This window comes from Scomber scombrus, chromosome 22 (genome assembly GCF_963691925.1).
Source record: "Scomber scombrus chromosome 22, fScoSco1.1, whole genome shotgun sequence".
NCBI lineage: Eukaryota > Metazoa > Chordata > Actinopteri > Scombriformes > Scombridae > Scomber > Scomber scombrus.
Window position 1 is genome coordinate 180,001 of NC_084991.1, and position 20,789 is coordinate 200,789.

A 20,789-nucleotide genomic window follows, 5' to 3' on the forward strand; every position below is an offset into this window, starting at 1 on the left:
ATCTATTTATTATTATTATTATTACATATTATTATTATTATTATTTTAAGAATAATTTGAGTAGGATGTGCAAAGTGTGCATTTCATTTTTATTTATTTTTTAAAATTAAATTATTTTTGTTTCATTTCATACTAACCAACATATATAGTAGTACCTTGATATACATAAGATAGTATACACTGGAGTTGTGTCAACATACGTCAGTGGACAGACAAGACACATTGGTTGTCACACTTGTCTCTATTACCAGCTTAAGATATCTACCTATCTTGAGCTGACCAAAAAAAAAAAAGTCCCCAGGAAAAGCTCTGGGCTTTGAAGCCAATTTGACATAGTGGCCAAACTGTGTAATTACACTTTCGAGTTACGCTATTGGGCTCAGTTTTTTATTTTAATACATTCATGGTCGCTTCATGATGTGAATCAACAGCTATACATGGCTAAAAGTGACAAGTGTTTCTGCCAGAGATGCAAATTCCCTCCAACATAAACACTTAGAGACAGAAGAGTAGTGATACCAAGCGGCTGTGTGTGGAGATCCGTCATGCAGGCAATTTTTCTGTATTTCCCTAATTTTATAAGTTTTTCTTATTCACTTTGTAGGTTTCAACTTATTTTTTTACTCATTGTTTGCTGAAAATGTAAAATAAATATGGAAAATAACACATGGGTGTTTGTAATAACATTTTTCATTTTATCATTGCAGAGTAAAATGATCTATGTGTTATTTTTTAATATGTATAAATATATCAGTATAAAACAGAACAATCACGGTATCAGTAGAAATAATAAAAATGTACACAAACATATTTGTAAATAGTATAAAGTCTTACATAATACGATACTCAGTTGTCAGTTGAAGCTAGTTACTGTAAGTGTGACACAGAGGCGATGAGGCACGACTGAAGGAAAAGACATTTATTGAGGGGAATAGAAATGGGATACTGAACTGGGGGAAAGGCTGAAGACGAGCTGGACTGGGCAAGGGGAAATGCTGGTGGCAGCAGAGCTGAAGCCGAGCAGATCTATAGAAGAATCAGGAGGAGTGTTGGGCAGAGCAGAGTCCAGGTCTGAGGAGCAGAGTCCAGGTCTGAGGAGCAGGGCTACAGGATGAGAGGCTGTGAGGTATCTGGAGCTGACATCAGGTCTGTGTGTGGGAGTCCCCTTAAAAACAAATAAATACAGACCCATTATTAGTCTTATGCCATTGTTACTGGATAACTGAGAAGACTGTGACGTGATGGCTACAGTAATGTGCAATGTTAAAAATTCATATAAAGTTAGATTTAACAACTGTGTGGAGAAAAATATGTGCTGATTTTATTTTTGGAAATCAGCATGCCTTGATTTTTTCAGCTGAATTAAACAAACATCATCTAAATAACAACATACAGTTTTTCTAAATTATATTTTAGTATTGAGCTATTAGCATGTTGGTCTGTGTATCACTCCAAATAATTTTATTGTGATAGCCAGTCTGTGTCTTCATGGCTGTAAACACTTTGAAAGCAGTGAACAAACACCAGATACACAGCAAGCAACTGCACAGCAGCTGCTACACTGCTAACGTTAGCTGCGAAACTAAGGTAAAGAGCGTCGAACAGTTGTAGTAACAATTCTGCTACTTTACAGCTAACATCACAACAACCGCATATATTGACTAAATAAACAGTAAGCTGGATGTCAGCAGGTAACGTTACAGTTTATGTGAAGCAGAGCTGATGTTACTCACCTGTTCGACAGAGCAGCCTCCGCCTTCACCCTACGGTCCTCCGCCAGTCCCTCCGCGGTTAGAAAACCACACCGATGTGTACACAGGTCGTTGTCTGGTCAAAGTCCTTTTATATTTTTTGTTCTTCTAACCATCTCCTCTCTGGATGTTTTTCGGTCACCTCTTCCCCACAATGCCCGTAACATATTCACAGTTTTTTGCTTTGACTGCGTCAACTCCCCTCCCCTCCCCCCGTCTGACTGTGAACGAGCACGAACACTCCCTGTCTCTGATTGGCTGGGCATTGGGTTTTTTTTTAATGAAGGGGTCAAGCATGCATTTTAAGAAATATCCGTGTGGTTCTTTGTTAAGTCTCCATGTGCCATATTTTGTAATGATGATGCCTAATTCCGTTGCCGCCATGGGACTGGAGACAAAGCCGGATGCAAGAAAGGTAGCGCTGCTGCTAACGATAGCTGGGCCACAGGCCTTAGAAGTATATAACACGTTCGTGTTTGACAGTCAAGATCTGTCTGATATAAAGGAAATGAAATCTAAGCCACAAATAAGGAGGAAAGCTTCTGGACTGAAAGACTACAATGGTCAGCCAATTGACTGTTTAGGCTCATGCAAGCTGAGTGTCACAGTGAAAGGAAGAGTGCATCACCTATCCTTCTGTGTTGTTAATGAAGGACGTGAAACTCTTCTGGGTGATAAATCCTGCGAAGAATTGGGTCTTGTGAAAAGAGTGTATCGCATCATCACAAACTCTCCAAATGACTCTGTCTACACAATAGTCCAGAACTTTTCAGATGTTTTCAAGGGTTTTGGTGTTCTGCCCTTCACATATAAAATACAGCTCAAAAAAGGTGCTCAGCCAGTTGTGCATGCCGCACGCAGAGTTCCAACACAACTGAGAGACTGTCTAAAGAAAGAACTGGACAGAATGAGTAGGCTGGGGGTGATTGAAAAGGTTGATGAACCTACAGACTGGGTCAACTCAATGGTAATCACAAAGGAAAAAAATGGAGAACTAAAATGTGTATGGACCCGAAAGACCTAAATGAGAGTATAAAGCGTGAATTCTATCAAATACCCACACGTGAAGAGATCATCAGTGAAATGTCAGGTGCAAGTTACTTCACAAAGCTTGACGCCTCACAGGGCTTCTGGCAGCTGAAATTGGACGAAAGCAGTACTGTACTGTACTGTACTTTTAACACGCCCTTCGGCAGGTATTGCTTTCTCAGACTGCCTTTTGGAGTAAAGTCAGCACCTGAAATATTTCACAGAGCGATGGAGCAGATCATCGAGGGCTTGGATGGAGTTCGAGTCTACATTGATGACATCATCATATGGGGGTCCACAGCTCAAGCGCACAATGAAAGGCTGAAAAGAGTGATGGAGCGCATACAGAAGTATGGACTGAAGCTCAACAAGAGTAAATGTGAGTTTGGGGTTCAAGAAATCCTCTTCCTCGGAGACAAGCTGTCTGCACAAGGTGTACAGCCAGATCAAGACAAAATAAAGGCAATACAGAACATGCAAAGGCCCACAGACAAGACCGGTGTGCTACGCATTATGGGGATGGTCAATTTCATTGGTAAATTCATTCCCAATCTAACAGCAAAAACATCATGCATACAGGAGCTTCTACACAGGGGAGTTTAAATGGACAGCCAAACATGAGCATGAGTGGCAAAAACTCAAGAACACACTGACCACAGCACCTGTGTTGACATTTTATGACCACACAAAGAGGATAAAACTGTCTACTGATGCCTCAAAAGATGGTATTGGTGCAGTTCTCCTACAGGCTGAGGGCGGGCACTGGAAACCAGTAGCCTATGCATCTAGGGCCATGACAAAATCAGAATGCCGTTATGCCCAGATCGAAAAGGAGTGCTTGGGGCTGGCGTATGGTTTGGAGCGGTTTCACAGCTATGTGTATGGCCTGCCATCTTTCACAGTAGAGACTGATCATCGAACACTGGTTGCAATCATCAAAAAGAATCTGAACGAGATGTCTCCACGGATTCAACGGTTGATGATGAAGTTGCAACGGTATGATTTTGAACTGATATACACTCCAGGTAAGCACCTGGTCCTCGCTGATGCCCTATCCAGAGCACCTACAGGCAATTCTGTGAGTACATCAGATGAGGACATACAGTGCCACGTGAACATGGTGTCTGCTGCACTGCCTGTATCAGATACGAAGTCAAAACAAATTGCTGAGGCTACAGCAAAGGACACAGAGCTGCAACGTGTTATTCAGAACATGGATGAGGGATGGCCAGTAGGTTCATGTCCATGGTTTTACCATGTCAGAGGTGAGCTTAGCGTAGTGGTTGGGATGTTGCTGAAAAAGGGCAGGATTGTCATTCCACAAGCTTTGAGAATGGACATGCTACTCAGGATTCATGAAGGCCATCTCGGTATTGAAAAATGCAAAAGGAGGGCGAGAGAGTCAGTTTTCTGGCCTGGGATTAACAAAGACATTGAGACACAAATAAGCAAATGTGACACGTGCCAGAAACACAGAAACAAGCAAAGCAAAGAGCCCATGGTGGTAGCTGATATGCCAGCAGCACCATGGCATAAAGTAGGTCTGGACTTTCATCTCAGAGGTAAAGACTATTTAGTGGTAATTGACTACTATCCAACCTCCCTGAGATGGCATTATTAGCAAACACATCATCAAACTGTGTCATAACACATGCTAAATCCATCTTTGCCAGGCATGGCATTCCACATACTGCAGTGAGTGACAATGGCCCATGTTAGCAGCAGAGAATGGCAGAGGTTTGCAGAGCAATATGATTTCCAGCATGTGACATCAAGCCCACATTATGCACAGTCAAATGGGCAAGCTGAAAAGGGAGTTCATTCTCAAACAACTCCTAAAGAAAGCCGGTGACAGTGACTCTGATCCATATCTGGCTCTACTGAGCTACAGAGCTTCACCTCTTCAGTGCGGGTTATCACCTGCTGAGCTGCTGATGAATAAAAAGCTCTGCACTACCCTGCCGACTCACGTGAACTACAAATTAAGGCAAAAGAAACCTTCACAGATTGAATTTAAGCTACAGCAGCAGAAAATGAAGCAAAAGTCATTCTATGATAGAACAACCAAGCATCTGCCTCCACTGACAACCAATGACGCAGTAAGGATTGAGGATGCTGATGGATGGAGGACAAAAGCGACTGTTCTGCAAGAAGTAGCTCCAAGGTCATTCACGCTGAGAACTGAGGATGGACAAATCCTCAGACGTAATCGTCGCAGTCTGTTAAAGACTCCTCAAGAGACTGTTGGAGAATCTAAGTCTAGCAACACACATTCTATGGACTGTAACAGTGACTCCCACACAACTACTTCAAGTGAACCTGAGTTAAGAAGGTCCACAAGAGAAATCAGAAAGCCTGATAGACTGAACTTATGAGTAAAGAAAAATGCAACATAAATGCTGAGCATGTTAAACAAAATTTATATTGGTCAATGTTGTTAAGGTGTTCTAACTGGCCTTTGTGTTTGCTTAGATTTATGATATGCAATCTGATACATGCTGTATATGTATCAGGGTTATGCTTAATCTGAAATGGTTAAAATAACTGACTTTAATTTGATTTGATATTTCATGTTGAATACATTTTGCCTCAAAGAAAGGGGGATGTTATGATTGGATGTTATAACATGTTTGTCCACTAGGCGGCAATAGCGATTAGTAGTTAATGAACAATACTTGGTAATTGGTAGAGTAAGAGTATACTGCAAGAAGCCACATGTAAGTTGTTGACGGGACAAATAAAGAAGCTAACTGGAATCACTTGACCTCATACTTTAAAACACGAACATAACAATTATAGGCTACATTATAGAAGTGTCAAGGTCGATTGGGTTTCATATCTCATAATTTATCCGACACTGATCCTCCTTTGTCTGTTTGTCCATCACTATGTCCAATGCCATTGTTGATTTAAAAATATATAGGCTATTTAATTGTTCTGTTCTGTTTTACTTCTATTTTTCTATGTTGGCAATGAAGGCAAATGCTTGTGTGATAACAGTGATTGTAATTGTATTGCACAGTGTTACATTAAGCTTGTAGCAGAGTTTTTCCAATAGACTTAAAAGGGCCAAATGACTTGTGGATGGTGTTACCTGTGTTTACCCTGTGGAGTAGATGGCACCAGAATGCACTATGGAAAAAAGGTAAACTGGCGGAGGCAGTGTGATACTAAGGAGTATACAAAAATAATGACCAGTGCTTTTATAAATGACAGTGACATTTGACACAATTGAGAGTATAAGAAATAAAACAGCAGCTAATGAACAAAATATATAAACATTTCAATGTGGTAGTTTGCCAGTCAGTCATGAGTTCATGTGCTGTAAAAGTGAAGTGAAAGGCCAAAGCCAGTGAAAGTGCTGGCTTAAGGGCATGTATGACTGTAAGAGTCACCCTGTTCCTTTGCAGGTCAGTCTGAATACGCCAACATGAGACGATCTGCCCAACAACACCATTCCTTGTGTATATGGGAGTGTGTTTGAACATGCAGTAAAATCACATGGGGCACCAGTGTCCAGTCATCACTGCAACTTTGATAAAGTGTATATGGGCCTGATTAACTAAGATCCCAAATAAAGGGTGCTAAATTGCGTGCACAGTGCATGTTTACTGTGTGTTTTTTGGGTGATCTACTAAGATTAACTGCATAAATGAAAACAGGTGCAGACAGCAGTATTTAAATGAGGGTTTTGCGTGTCTTAATGGAGAGTTTGGATGAGCAGAAAGCTGCAAGCGCAAAATGAAATGTGATCAGGTTATAGTGGAAGAGGTTAACAAATATATTGAGATATAACAAAAAAAATATTACCAGAAAAACCCACATATGGGAGAGTATTAGTGATGAAGTCAATGCTGTTAGTAAAACCACAAATATTCCACTCCAAAAATATTAACACAGGTGGAAAAAATCCGTCCTGGACGTATTCTGTCATTGTGCATCCGTCTCCCCCCTGTATTTTGCACATGGGTTAAACGCACCATATTACATATTCATTATGACAAACGTACTAAATGGACAGCGCGTACTATCTTGCACATTTGAATGACGCAAGTCTCTGTGCGCTGCGTTGGTAGATCAGCTTGCACATTTTTTGCAGGTGATGTCAAGTTTGCACATGTTTTTACACATGCAAACCTTTAGTAAATCAGACCCTATGTGTACTGCTGCTACTGCACTTATATATATAATAATAATAACAATAATAATAATAATACATTTGATTTGTATTGCACTTTACATTTCAGCAATCTCAAAGTCTTACAGAGCAAACATATATATATATATATGTGTGTGGGTGTGTGTATAGATGACATTCTTGAATTGCTAGCTCATATAAACCTCTCATATAGAGCACTCTCAGTGACCTTTTCATTGTTTCTCAACCTGGGGGGCTGAGTTACTGGGGATGTCTGCTGAGTAAACCTAATGTGTAAACAACCAAAATGTGTTGACCAGACAGGACATGACACATTGCTGTAATGACGTCCTAGGCTGATGATGTCATTGCTCTTGCAGACCACCTTAGGTTACTTCAGAATGTCTCCTTTACTCGCCAAAAAAACAAACAAACCCACACACACACACACCATGACAAATGCATGACTGAGTCATAAAAGATGAGGTGAGATTACAGTCAGAATAAGGGAAATCTGCCTCAGCCGGTTGGGGTTGAGAGGGAGACTGGGGGGGGGGGGGGGGGGGGGGGGGGGGGGGGGGCTGGGTTACAGGGGAGAGAGAGAAAGGAAAGGAGAGAGAAGCACATTGAAAATCAACATTGAAAATAGTAGGTCCAGGACAGGAACCGATCAAGGTTACCTGTGAGACAAGAGAGCACAGAGAACTCCAGGGAAGAAGTTTAAGATAGTGACTGCATTAATAGCACATGAATGTAAATGGATATACACTCACCGGCCACTTTATTAGGTACACCTTGCTAGTACCGGGTTGGACCCCCTTTTGCCTTCAGAACTGCCTTAATCCTTCGTGGCATAGATTCAACAAGGTACTGGAAACATTCCTCAGAGAGTTTGGTCCATATTGACATGATAGCATCACACAGTTGCTGCAGATTTGTCGGCTGCACATCCATGATGCGAATCTCCCGTTCCACCACATCCCAAAGGTGCTCTATTGGATTGAGATCTGGTGACTGTGGAGGCCATTTGAGTACAGTGAACTCATTGTCATGTTCAAGAAACCAGTCTGAGATGATTCGCGCTTTATGACATGGCGCGTTATCCTGCTGGAAGTAGCCATCAGAAGATGGGTACACTGTGGTCATAAAGGGATGGTGTTGAGTATAATACTGAATGGTGCAAAGCCATGTTTAATAGCCTACAATGTGACGTCATTATGTCAGCGTGCGTGCCTGCGTGCACTGCTAATGTCATGTGAGCATGCGCAGAATAAACGGTCAAGTTGAATCCCAGACCAAAGTGATGATAGCGGCTGTGTTTTCTGCTGCAAGAATGTCTAACGTAACAGATGGACATGGTCAGCAACAATACTCAGGTAGGCTGTGGCGTTGACACGATGCTCAATTGGTACTAAGGGGCCCAAAGTGTGCCAAGAAAATATCCCCCACACCATTGTACCACCACCACCAGCCTGAACCGTTGATAAAAGGCAGGATGGATCCATGCTTTCATGTTGTTTACGCCAAATTCTGACCCTACCATCCGAATGTCGCAGCAGAAATCGAGACTCATCAGACCAGGCAACCTTTTTCCAATCTTCTATTGTCCAATTTTGGTGAGCCTGTGCGAATTGTAGCCTCAGTTTCCTTTTCTTAGCTGACAGGAGTGGCACCCGGTGTGGTGTTCTTCTGCTGTAGCCCATCCGCCTCAAAGATCGACGTGTTGTGCATTCAGAGATGCTCTTCTGCATACCTCGGTTGTAACGAGTGGTTATTTGAGTTACTGTTGCCTTTCTATCAGCTCGAACCAGTCGGGCCATTCTCCTCTGACCTCTGGCATCAACAAGGCATTTGCGCCCACAGAACTGCAGCTCACTGGATATTTTCTCTTTTTCGGACCATTCTCTGTAAACCCCAGAGATGGTTGTGCGTGAAAATCCCAGTAGATCAGCAGTTTCTGAAATACTCAGACCAGCCCGTCTGGCACCAACATCCATGCCACGTTCAAAGTCACTTAAATCACCTTTCTTCCCCATTCTGATGTTCGGTTTGAACTGCAGCAGATCGTCTTGACCAAGTCTACATGTCTAAATGCATTGAGTTGCTGCCATGTGATTGGCTGATTAGAAATTTGCGTTAACGAGCAGTTGGACAGGTGTACCTAATAAAGTGGCCGGTGAGTGTAGATGGACAGAGAGAGGGAGGAGGAGAGAATAGCTCAGTGTATCATGGGAGTCCCTGTGCAGTCTAAGCCTATAGCAGCATAAACCAGGAGCTGGTCCATCAAAAAGGAACGTTTTAAGCCTACTCTTAAACATAGAGAGGGTGTCTACCCCTCAGACCGAATCTGGAAGATGGGAGCACAGTGTTTGAGTAGGTTCACAAGGTACCATGAGCTCTTTAAGATATGATGGAGCCTGACCATTAAAGGTTTGAAAGTGAGGTGAAGGATTTTGATTTCTATTCTGGATTTTACAGGAAGCTAAAATGGGAGTAATATGATCTCTCTTTCTAGTTTTTGTCAGTACGCGTGCAGCTGCATTCTGGACCAGCTGGAGAGTCTTTAACATCTGTTAGGGCAACCTGATAATAATGAATTGTAATAATCCAGTGTAGAAGTAACAAATGCATGGATTAGTTTTTCAGCGTCATTTTGAGACAGTATGTGCCTGATTTTTGAAATATTACATAGATGAAAAAAGGCAGTCTTTGAAATTTGTTTTATGTGGGAGTAAAAGGATAAATCCTAGGACAAGAATAACTCCTAGGTTCCTTACAGTAGTACTGGAGGCCAAAGTAATGCCATCCAAAGTAGTTATATAATTAGATAATGTATTTCTAAGGTGTTTGGGGCCAAGCACAATAACTTCAGTTTTTTCAGTTTAATAGCAAAAAGAAAAGAAAAAATTGACCTAAAAAAGTTCAAACAATATGGAACAAGCAAAGCTTGATATAACTTAATATTGCACACATGCAATATCGAATTTCAAATAAAAAAAAACACATCAATGGCATTCATTTCTTAAATAAAATTGAAATAAAAATCGTATGCCTTTTTCTTTATATGCAGCTTTTTTTAAATGTAAATTTAACAGTAATCTTTTTCCACTGGCTAATAATAAATTTAAAAATAAAATAACAATAATAAACCAATTGAATAATAATAATATCCTTCAATGAATGTGCAACCATTCAAGCCCATGCCTTGGACTAGCAAGAAAAAGTGCATAAAGACAACTTTAATTGTAGCTCACGTTTGCTCCACATACAAGACCAGGGCCGGCCCAAGCCTCCATGGGGCCCTAAGCAAAATTTGATTTTGGGGCCCTCTATTACTGCCAATAATAATGATTATAGATCATTCACACACCTACTATAAACATATTCTACTTATTCTACTCCGTCATTACGAATACACTTGTAAAACTAAATGTGACAACTTTTTGTTGTAGTTAGATTGTAATCCACAGTGATTAATGCCATGGAAGCAGACACCAGAAAACAGAAAAATCTTTCAATTAATATTTGGCCAGTCAGCAACTCCCCCTACTGGCCACATAGAGAATCAATACATAAAACCTCAAAGAGCAGCCCGGCATGTTTTACCCATCTATGGTTTTTAATCTGAAATGGTAGGAAATTCAGCTACAAGAGCAGCCTGGGGTTGATTTACACTTAATATTCAAAGTGATATAGTACTAAGTGGGATACCGAATGTCATCTAGGCCAACTAAAAGTAACAAAATAAACCAATCATTTACTGTAAACACAATCTGCTTTATTATTTTTTGTTTTAAATAAACTGCAACAGTAAATGTACAAAAACAGACAGTATTAAATACAATTAATTAAAAAAATAACAGACAAATACTTAAATAATGATGTAAATCAACAGAGGCACCTGAAACAAGGTAACACAAATGGTTTATAAATAAAATATAAAGTAGTCTGACAGGAAAGAGGGACACTCAGCTGGGTCTACTGGCGGAGCTGCTGATCCCTGCTGCAAACTGGACGCTGAAGAAGTAGATGAAACATCAATCTCGATGACCAAAGATGAAGGACCTATAGGGAAATTAAATTAATATTTTCGGACAAAATTTCTCAGAATATTCTGCAGTACACTGAGCAATTATAAAGGCTGTTTTATTGTTAACTTACCAGGTACAGCTGAGATTGCAGAAGACACAGAAGGTACAGTGGATAGAGCAGAGGATATGGTAAATGGACTGTACTTATATAGCACCTTTCTAGTCTTTTCGACCACTCAAAGCGCTTTACACTACAACTCATTCACCGCATTCACACACATTCATACACTGATGGCAGGCAGCTACCACACAGGGTGCAAACCTGCACATCAGGAGGAATCTAACCATTCACACACATTCATACACCGTTGGCACAGCAACGGGAGCAACTAGGGGTTAAGTGTCTTGCCCACATGTACACTGGAGGAGCCGGGAATCGAACCGCCAATCTTCCAATTGGAGGACGACCGCTCTACCTCCTGAGCCACAGCCGCCCGCCTGGATAGAGATGGACCTGAGATGAACATCAACAACAACAACAAAAGCTAGCTATGTTATAGTCATATTACACTTGAAAATTATGCTGCTTATTTTCTAAATAAAAATGTACAGCTATAGCTTGTAATAAGAAAACAAACTGCCAGTGGAACAACTGAAAATTGCTTGAGAAGTTTTGAAATAATATGCATTTGTCTAAAAACATGTCCCTTGTCATATGATTATATCTTATATTAAAAAAAGATTAATCTCAGTATGTTCTGCAGTGCACTGAGCAATTAACGGCTGTTTTGTTGTTAACTTACCAGATACAGCTGAGGTTGCAGAGAGGACAGTGGGCACAGAAGATGGAGCAGAGGATAGAGATGGACCTAAGATGAAAAACATGTCCCTTATATGATTATATCTTATATTATTACATCTTAATGAGATAATTTGACTAGAAATTAAATATATATGGTGACAGTTTTTCGATCACCTGATTCATCAGCCTTGGCTGCTCCTGAGGAGGTGGATTGCTCCTGGGCTGAGTCAGTACCTCCTCCAAAATACTTTAACAGTGCTCCTGGGGAAGTTTCATATAACGTAGGAGCATAATAGGGAGTTGATGTAAAAGGAATATGTTTATTTACTCACATAAATGACTGTGCTCTGCAGCAAACAATTGCAAACAACATACCTCAAACTATAAGTTAACTAAGTTAATTCATTAATGCAAAACCATATTGTTAGCAAATGTCACTGTGTTTGTAATTAACGTTAGTTATTAAACATTTACTATCAAACGTTGTTATCAAAAGCGTTGTTTTAATGCCAAAGCGACCCAGAATTATACTGAGAATCAATTTAATCAAAGTATTACACAAACACAAAAACGTTAGCTTGAATAGTAAGCTATCTAACCTACCCATAAGAGAAGATTCATTTCTCTTGTTTTGAACTAACGTTAGCTAGCTAATTTGCTATTATAAGCTAACGTAGTTGGAACAAAATGTCAACAATAATTAGGGACTTTCCTAATTTGAGGAAACTTTTCAAACTCTCCTTTACACCAAATGTTACATTACCAAGACATACCTTTATCTTGTCGTTTCCCTCCTCTTCCTCTTTCTTTTTCCTGCCCCTGAAGGGTAGGTCCTTTCTGGGGCATTATTCACCTGCTCCTAGCTCCTGGATGCTCAGTGCGCACTGCACACGTTACTAGCGGAGCTCTGACATTTCGAGCAGAGAGGCAGTAGGAAGTAGTTTCCTACTGCCTCTCTGTTAACATAATATTGTTGTTGTTTTGTTTTTGTACAAGAACGTACATTTGATAATATATGAATCATCATCACTCACACATGGAAAAAAATAATTAATTACTTTTTTCTTTTTTAAGTTAATTGCTCTTGGGGGCCCCCTAGTGGTCACGGGGCCCTAAGCAGCTGCTTAGTTCGCCTATGCCTTGGGCCGGCCCTATACAAGACAAACAGGTCTGTCTTTTACATATGTAAACAGATATTCTGCCTCCCACCTGTCCAGAAAGCTCCTGTTTTCTGCCTTTCTTTTCGCCATTTTTGGGATGGGTAGCAGTAGCAGCATGTACTGTCAACAGAGGACGCGCCAGGATTGACGTGCCAAAACACGAGCAGAGCATTCTGGGATTTGTAGTATTAGCGGTACATGCAATGTATAATACCGGCGGGCCAGCTCTAGTAGTCATTTGGTATTGCCTTGCGGGTCAAATATAATTACACTGTGGGCCATTTTTGGCCTGCGGGCCAGAGTTTGACACCCCTGCCTTAAGGCATACTTGTAGTTTAGTTAATTGGTTGGATTCATCTGGATTTATTGATAGATATAATTGAGTATCGTCTGCATAACAATGAAAATTTGGGGAGTGTTTCTGGATGATGTTACCTAAAGGAAGCATACAGTTAATAGTATTGGTCCAAGCACTGAACCCTGAGGAACACAGTGTATGACTTTTGTTTGCATGGAGGATTTATCATTAACATGTACAAACTGAAATCTATCTGATAAATAGGACTTAAACCAGTTTAATACGGTTCCTTTAATGCCAATTAAATGTTCAAGTCCCCATAACAGGATTTGATGGTCAGTGGTGTCGAAGGCAGCACTAAAGTCTAACAGGATGAGTACGGACAGAAATCCATTGTCTGATGAAGTTAAGAGGTCATTTTTCAATTTTACCAGTGCTGTCTTTGTGCTATGATGGGCACTAAAACCAGACTGAAAATCCTCAAATAAACTATTGCTATGTAGAAAGTCACACAACTGATTGGCAACTGATTTCTCAAGGATTTTGGACAGAACAGGGAGGTTAGATATAGGTCTATAGTTGGCTAAGGGCATCTTCACACCTATAGTTCGGTTGTTTACTGCGCAGCAGGCAATAAATTGTTCCAATGTAGCGTACTGACTTCAGTATGGTTCGGTTTCACATAGGCATATTTCTAAACGAACCAAAATACATAACTGACTACTCCTCATAGGTCACTTTGGTATTTATCTTCTTCGTTTTCCTCTTTTGTTAACAACCTGCAGAGAGAAAAAAAAGATTGGTTTTCTATCACTTATTTGATTGGATTATTGTAATTCATTATTACATTATCTAAAGACTCTCTAGCTGGTCCAGAATGCAGCTGCACGCGTTCTGACAAAAACTAGAAAGAGATCATATTACTCCTATTTTAGCTTCACTGCATTGGCTTTCTGTAAAATCTAGAATAGAATTTAAAATCCTTCTCCTCACTTTCAAAAGCTCTTAATGGTCAGGCTCCATCATATCTTAAATAGCTTATAGTACCTTATGTACCTACCAGAACACTGCGCTCCCAGAACGCAGGCCTACTTGTGGTACCTAGTATCTCTAAAAGTAGAATGGGAGGCAGAGCCTTCAGTTATCAGGCTCCTCTCCTGTGGAATCATCTCCCAGATTGGGTCCGGAGGGCAGACACCCTCTCTACGTTTAAGAGCAGGCTTAAAACTTTCCTTTTTGATAAAGCTTATAGTTAGGGCCGGCCAGGCTTGTCCTGGACCAGCTCCTAGTTTATGCTGCTATAGGCTTAGACTGCCAGGGGACTCCCATGATGCACTGACTGAGCTCCTCTCTCCTCCTCCCTCTCTCTCTATCCATCCATCTATATCCAATAACATTCATGTACTATTAATACATTCAATAACCTAAACTTCTTCCCCAGAGTTGTCTGTGCTTTCTCGTCTCACAGGTAATCTGGGCCTGTAGACGTCTGGATGACAGATTCCAGTCCCGGACCTACTAGCTACATTGTTGATTTTCAATGTGCTTCTCTCTCCTATTCTTCCTCTCTCTCCTCTCTACCCCAACCGGTCGAGGCTGATTGCCGCCCACTTTGAGCATGGTTCTGCCTGAGGTTCAGGCACGTTAAAATTGAGTTTTTCCTTGACATTGTCGCTAAGTGCTGCTCATGTGGGAATGTTGGGTCTCTTTAAAATTAAACCTGAAGAGTACGGTTTAGAGCTGCTCTATGTGTAAAGTGCTTTGAGATGACTTTTGTTGTGATTTGGTACTATATAAATAAAGATTGATTGATTGATTTATTAATTGATTTGTACATCATGTCTTCTTTTTATAAAGTCACTGAGGTTGAAAGTAACAAGCCTGTTTTGACAATGTAAGAAGTAGAAAGTACAAATATTTGTGTTCAAATATAGGGAGGAAAGGTAAAAAGTCATCAGAAAAACAAATAGATACCTGGAAAATCTACTTAAGTAAAATAACAGTATAACAGTACATACTTCGTTACTTCCCATCTCTGCTGATTTTTTGGCAAATATGACAGTTTGAAAACGAGGAGCAGCTGCAACTGATAATCTAATGTTGTACTGGAGTCGCCGAAAAAAAATACTTCAGGAAAAAATATAAATTAAATATAAAATATATGAAATGAAATATATCATTTTATCCACAATTCATTACAAGTAGATCGGTTTACCTATTTGTTTCAGGTTGCTTTCTCACCACCGGAACTGCACCAGAGTTCAGTATATGGTGCGGATCGAGACCACCTCTTTTTGTGGTCTCGAACCGGTTAATTTGGTGCAGACCTGAGTGTGATTGTTGCATTCTGACCGACGCAAACAAACCAAAACGGGGTCAAGCGAACTACAGTTTGATTAAACCGCACTAAATGAATGCTTTTGGTGTGAAAACACCATAAAACACCTGAATATAGAGTGCCCAAACCAAGAAGTGGTTTAATTACAGCTACCTTAAAGGAGTGTGGTACATATCCTGTCACTAAAGACAGATTGATCATATCTAATAAGGAAGTGCTAATTGAGGGAAAGACTTCCTTAAGCAGCCTAGTTGGAATCGAGTCTAAAAGAGACAGGTTGATGGTTTGGATGAAGCAATCATTTAAGTTTTTTCTGTAAGATCAATTGGAGAAAAGCAGTCTAAATAAATATCAGGTTAACAGCAGTTTCTAAGTTCCCTGTGTCTGAGGATAAATCCGTTGCTATTGAGTTGATTAATTTTGTCCCTAATAGTTAAAATTTGATCATTAAAGAAACTCATAAAGTCATCACTACTGAGAGTTAAAGGAATACATGGATCAGTAGTGTTATGACCCTTTGTCAGCTTAGCCAAATTGCTGAAAAGAAACCTGTGACTGTTTTTATTCTCCTCAATAATGATGAGTAACAGGCTCTGGCCTTACAGAGGGCCTTCTTATATATTTTAAGACTGTCTTGCCGGGCTCAGGGAGATTCTTCTAGTTTGGTGGAACGCCACATTCTTTCTAATTTCCGTGAAGTTTGCTTTAATTGTCGAGTTTGAAAATTATACCATGGAGTGTTTCTCTGTTGTTTTACTATCTTCTTTTTTAAAGGAGAGATGGAGTCCAGAGTTGTTCTCAGTGAGCCTGCAGCACTATAAACAATATCTGGAAAGGACTAAAAACAGAATAAGAAATCTCTGTTGTGTTGAGACTTGGTATTGAATTCAGTACAGATGGAATTACTTCCTTAAATTAAGTGACAACACTATCAGACAGACATCTAGTAAGAACATGTTTTTCTAATTGCGTATAGTCTAGTAACAGAAATTCACAAGTTATTAAATAATGGTCTGATAAAGAAGGATTTTGAGGGAAAACTATTAAAAGTTCAATTTCAATATCATATGTCAGAACAAGGTCGAGGGTGTGGTTATAACAGTGAGTGGGTTCATTCACATTTTGAGAGAAGTCAATTGAATCTAATAATGCAATAAATGCAGTGTTAAGGCTATCATTATCAACATCCACATGAATATTAAAGTCACCTACTATAATTACTTAATCTGTACTAAGGACTAAATTTGTTAAAAACTCTGAGAAGTCAGATAAAAATTGGGCATACGGGCCAGGAGGACGGTACACTATAACAAATAAAACTGGCTGTAAAGTTTTCCAGGTTGGTTGAGAAAGACTGAGAACAAGACGTTCAAATGATTTATAACTTAGTTTAGTTCTGGGGTTGATTATTAGGTTAAAAATATAGTTTTAAATACAATGTTTTATATCAATTGCTTTGAACAAAAAACTTTTTTTTCTTGACTTATGAACTTTGGAACATTGAAGTAGGCATCAATATCCATTTTTTGATAACCCCAAAGTTAATTCCCATTGATGAAGGTCTTACTTCTGACTCACAGGAAAGTAGCTAATAGTCATAGTAAATGCTTTAACCTTTTCTGCCCCCCTCCCCTCTCTGTTTGATATTTAAGTGTAAGAGGGAAGTGGTCAGTGAGGGACTCTCACATAAAGCTGCAGGGGTCTTTGAATACAAAAGCCTCTGCACCCTCTGCTCTGAGACAGGAGCTCCTCCACACCCTGCAGGATGCCTGGAAACATCAGATCAGGTAGCTATTTCAGCAACAGAACTTTGCATGAAGGGTCTGAAAGAAGCACTGTCTGTCCCCTTTCTGCGTATCATATTGTTTTCTTCCTATTCACTAGTCCATTATGATTTTATCTCTTTATTGCATTCAATTATTATTCAAAACAAACTTTTTTGAGGGCATGACCTCAGTTTTATCAGTTTCTTTAGAACACAATGTGTTTCAGAGACTTGTTCTGTGTTTTATATGTTTTAGTCAATGCAGCAATGCTGTTTTGTTTGTTTCTGTTATTTCCTTTGTCTTTGGTCTCTCCTAGTGCCTGTTGTGTGGGTGGTGTTGGTCTGTCTGTTGTTCTGCAGCAGACTAACCAGTGTAGATGCAGCACCAATCTGTACCAATGCCCAAGCTGTGTGCCATGTCCTTTCCCTGGCCAACCTATTTGACCGGGTCATCCAACACTCAGCCAGGATGCATGGCATTTCAAATGACCTTCACTCCGAATTTGTAAGTCTATTTATGCAATTTGTATGACAATGCTTTTCTAAATGATGTTTAGAGAAAATACATTTTTTTGTTTAACATTAATTTTGTTAAAACTTTATCACTAAATGTGTTGGACTATTGCAGCTATTATATCCAACAGGTCCATCTATATATATATATGTATATATATACATACACACACACACACACACATATTCAGATTCAGCAATTTGTTGGTGCTCGGTCCCTGAATTTGCAGTAAATGCAGTGGCTGAGCAGTTTATTATAAAAATGCTTCTTTTCTAATAAATGTAATATAGAGCAGACCTATCCATTTGCTATTATTTCAAACAGCAGGCAATTCTGTTTCATTCATCACCTTTGTACTCTATCCTCCATTGACATTTAGATGACACCTGACCTCTGACATTCTTGCATTCATGTTTGTCATATCAGGAGCAGTACTTCCTGCCCAGTAAGAATCAAATCGGCCGGGTCAGTCGCAACTGTCACACCTCCACCATCCTTACTCCAAATGGCAAGGAGAATGCTCAGAGAATGGCGGTGAATTAACCTTTATAAAGCTATTTCCTGTCTACAGTAAGAATGTAGTGTTTTCTCATTCTTTTAAATTTCCCTAACATGGTTTTTACTTCATATTGTTACATACTTGAAGTGTTTTTCTTATTATTTACGCATTATTTACATTACTTCATGAGTATCTTTCTGTTGTGACTTTTACATCCCACATTTACCTAACAATGGCACGTTTCATCCATACCACATATTTTTGCATCAACCTGCCCTGTGTTCACTGTAGAGAGAGGAGCTGACTGAGGTGATTCTGAGGCTCCTCTTGGCTTGGAGGGATCCTCTTTGGCATTTCCACCAGAGCATGACTCACCACGACTTCAACAACTTCAGTTCCAATAAAGCTCTTGAGATGAGTGACATGGTGCATGAACTACGAAAAGGCGTAGAGAAAGTGGCTGAGAAGGTAGTGTGTGTATCATATCAATGCCAAAATGAAATTAGGAGGGACGTATTTTACTTGAGCCCTGTAGCTCGACAAGACTATTGAGATCTAAAGTTGCAACATAATTCTATAACACTGCACTCTAAAATTTGGCAATATCTGTCATAGATGCTCAGAGCTGCTGTGTAATTTAGCTTTCAGGGATGCAGTTTCTTGACAGGCTTCATATTCATAGTAAATGAGAATGAAACACAGATTAGTCCTTATATCACAGTACACATTTTTTAGAGCAGAACAGAAAACTACAAAAATACAGAAATACAAACATGAGACAATAAAAAGTAACAACATAGAACATAACATAAAACAAACTTACCTGAAGTTGACAGAGAATTATGTACTAATTACAGTAAATGTTCATACCCATTTTCAACATGTCTTACAAAAAACTAATGAGTAGAGCACAGTCAACTGGCTATCATTGAGAGTGTGAGTGGCGCTATGCTGCAAAGGATAGTCATGGAACATGTGCCAGTTACCCAAGTTATAGTGTATAATTTGTGTTAACTGTGGCTTGGAATTGTACACTACTGACATGGATTACATAATAATACAAAAGCAAAAATATCCCTTCAAAACATTTGTCTTTTAGAAATGGATAGGGTGAGTCATATGGGATTACAGGTTGTATGTACCCATTCAGGATTTGGGTATACTCAAAATACACTTACATATACATAGCTTCTCTACTGTAATTGGGTTTGTTGTAATTGTGTAAAGCTGATGTGTGTGACCTCTGATCCAGATGCAGATGCTGGGAATAAGTAACTCTGTCAGCAGCCTGGCTTCTCCTGAGGCTTTATTGCCATCTGACAGTGCTGAGTGGCGGCAGATGAAAGACTATGACCTCCTCTACTGCTTTCGCAGAGACTCCAACAAGGTCCAGAACTACCTGAAGATTCTTAAGTGTCGCATTGTTCCAGAGCATGGATGCTAAAGGGAGCCTGTCTTGAGCTTCCAGAAATAAACACATTGGAATGGAAATGGTTTAGTTAGAAACATGGATAAAGCTGTAGTTTTTGTTGTGTTTTCTATCTGCAGGGTATGGGATGTTAATTGATAAACACGCATGTTCACTCCTGTCACGATTGAAGTGCTACTGGAATCCAAAGACTCAGTGCCGCCTTCATGCCTGTTATTATATAGTGTGGACACTGTATTGCCTTGAAAGACAAACAAAAAATGAGTTGAATATAAACAGGATGGAATGAGTGTACTACATGCTATGACAGACTCATGTTTAATGTATTTCATGTTAAATTATAGTAATACCATATAAAACATTTTAAGGACCACGGATGTTTTTTGTGTGTCATTTCTACAGATAAGAAATAACTAATCAACTAGTCATTATCTGAGCATCATGATCAATGAAACATTCACCCATGATGCTCTGCTGATGCCCTGAGGACTTGTTGTTTCCAGGTACATTTACATTTTTCCAGTCTGTCATAATACCGTATTCACTTGTCCATATGCACATTGAATCAGTTACACCGAGAGATCAAAGTCTCGTGTTTTTATTGTAGTCTTGAGACCAAGGATCACGTCATGGCCAGTATGGACAGGAGGACCAATCAAAACCATTGATTACTCTTTCAATATAAATATGGACATGTGAATATTGTATTGAGACAGATCTTTAAAAAAAAAAAAGGGATGCTATACTATGCAGTTCAATGCAACAGAAATGAATATGAGAAATCTCTTATTGATAATCACTCCCCTTCTGCAACTGCTATGCAGACTTGACATGTAGTTATCTTGAATTCTAGACTTACAGACAAGATCCTTGAAGTACATAATGTGTAGAAATCTGCATTTATTTAAATGGTACATTTTACTTGAAATACTTGGGGCACGTGTCCATATGTGTATATTTCTACTACCTAAGGCGCAGCTCCATTGACAGTCCAATAGAAAATGAGTTAATCCTTTAGCCTCAATTCTTATTAAT

At 39.6% G+C, this 20,789-nt stretch overlaps 1 protein-coding gene across 1 annotated transcript; it reads left to right on the forward strand.

Moving 5' to 3' along the window:
• The first annotated feature begins 17,312 nt into the window (after positions 1-17,312).
• LOC134004195 (prolactin-like) lies at positions 17,313-19,883 on the forward strand. Its single transcript, XM_062443381.1, has 5 exons — positions 17,313-17,334; positions 17,630-17,817; positions 18,253-18,360; positions 18,617-18,793; positions 19,578-19,883. Exons 1-5 carry the CDS (start codon positions 17,313-17,315, stop codon positions 19,767-19,769), a joined length of 687 nt encoding a protein of 228 aa, XP_062299365.1. The 3' UTR covers positions 19,770-19,883.
• Positions 19,884-20,789: the final 906 nt, after the last annotated feature.

What these genes read in the sequence shown, in the direction of transcription:
- LOC134004195 (XM_062443381.1), top strand. Translation starts at nt 17,313, where the DNA reads ATGCCTGGAAACATCAGATCAG. An exon ending in ATGACCTTCACTCCGAATTT is followed by an intron (nt 17,818 to 18,252) that starts GTAAGTCTATTT and finishes TTGTCATATCAG; the next exon opens with GAGCAGTACTTCCTGCCCAG. An exon ending in AGAATGCTCAGAGAATGGCG is followed by an intron (nt 18,361 to 18,616) that starts GTGAATTAACCT and finishes TGTTCACTGTAG; the next exon opens with AGAGAGGAGCTGACTGAGGT.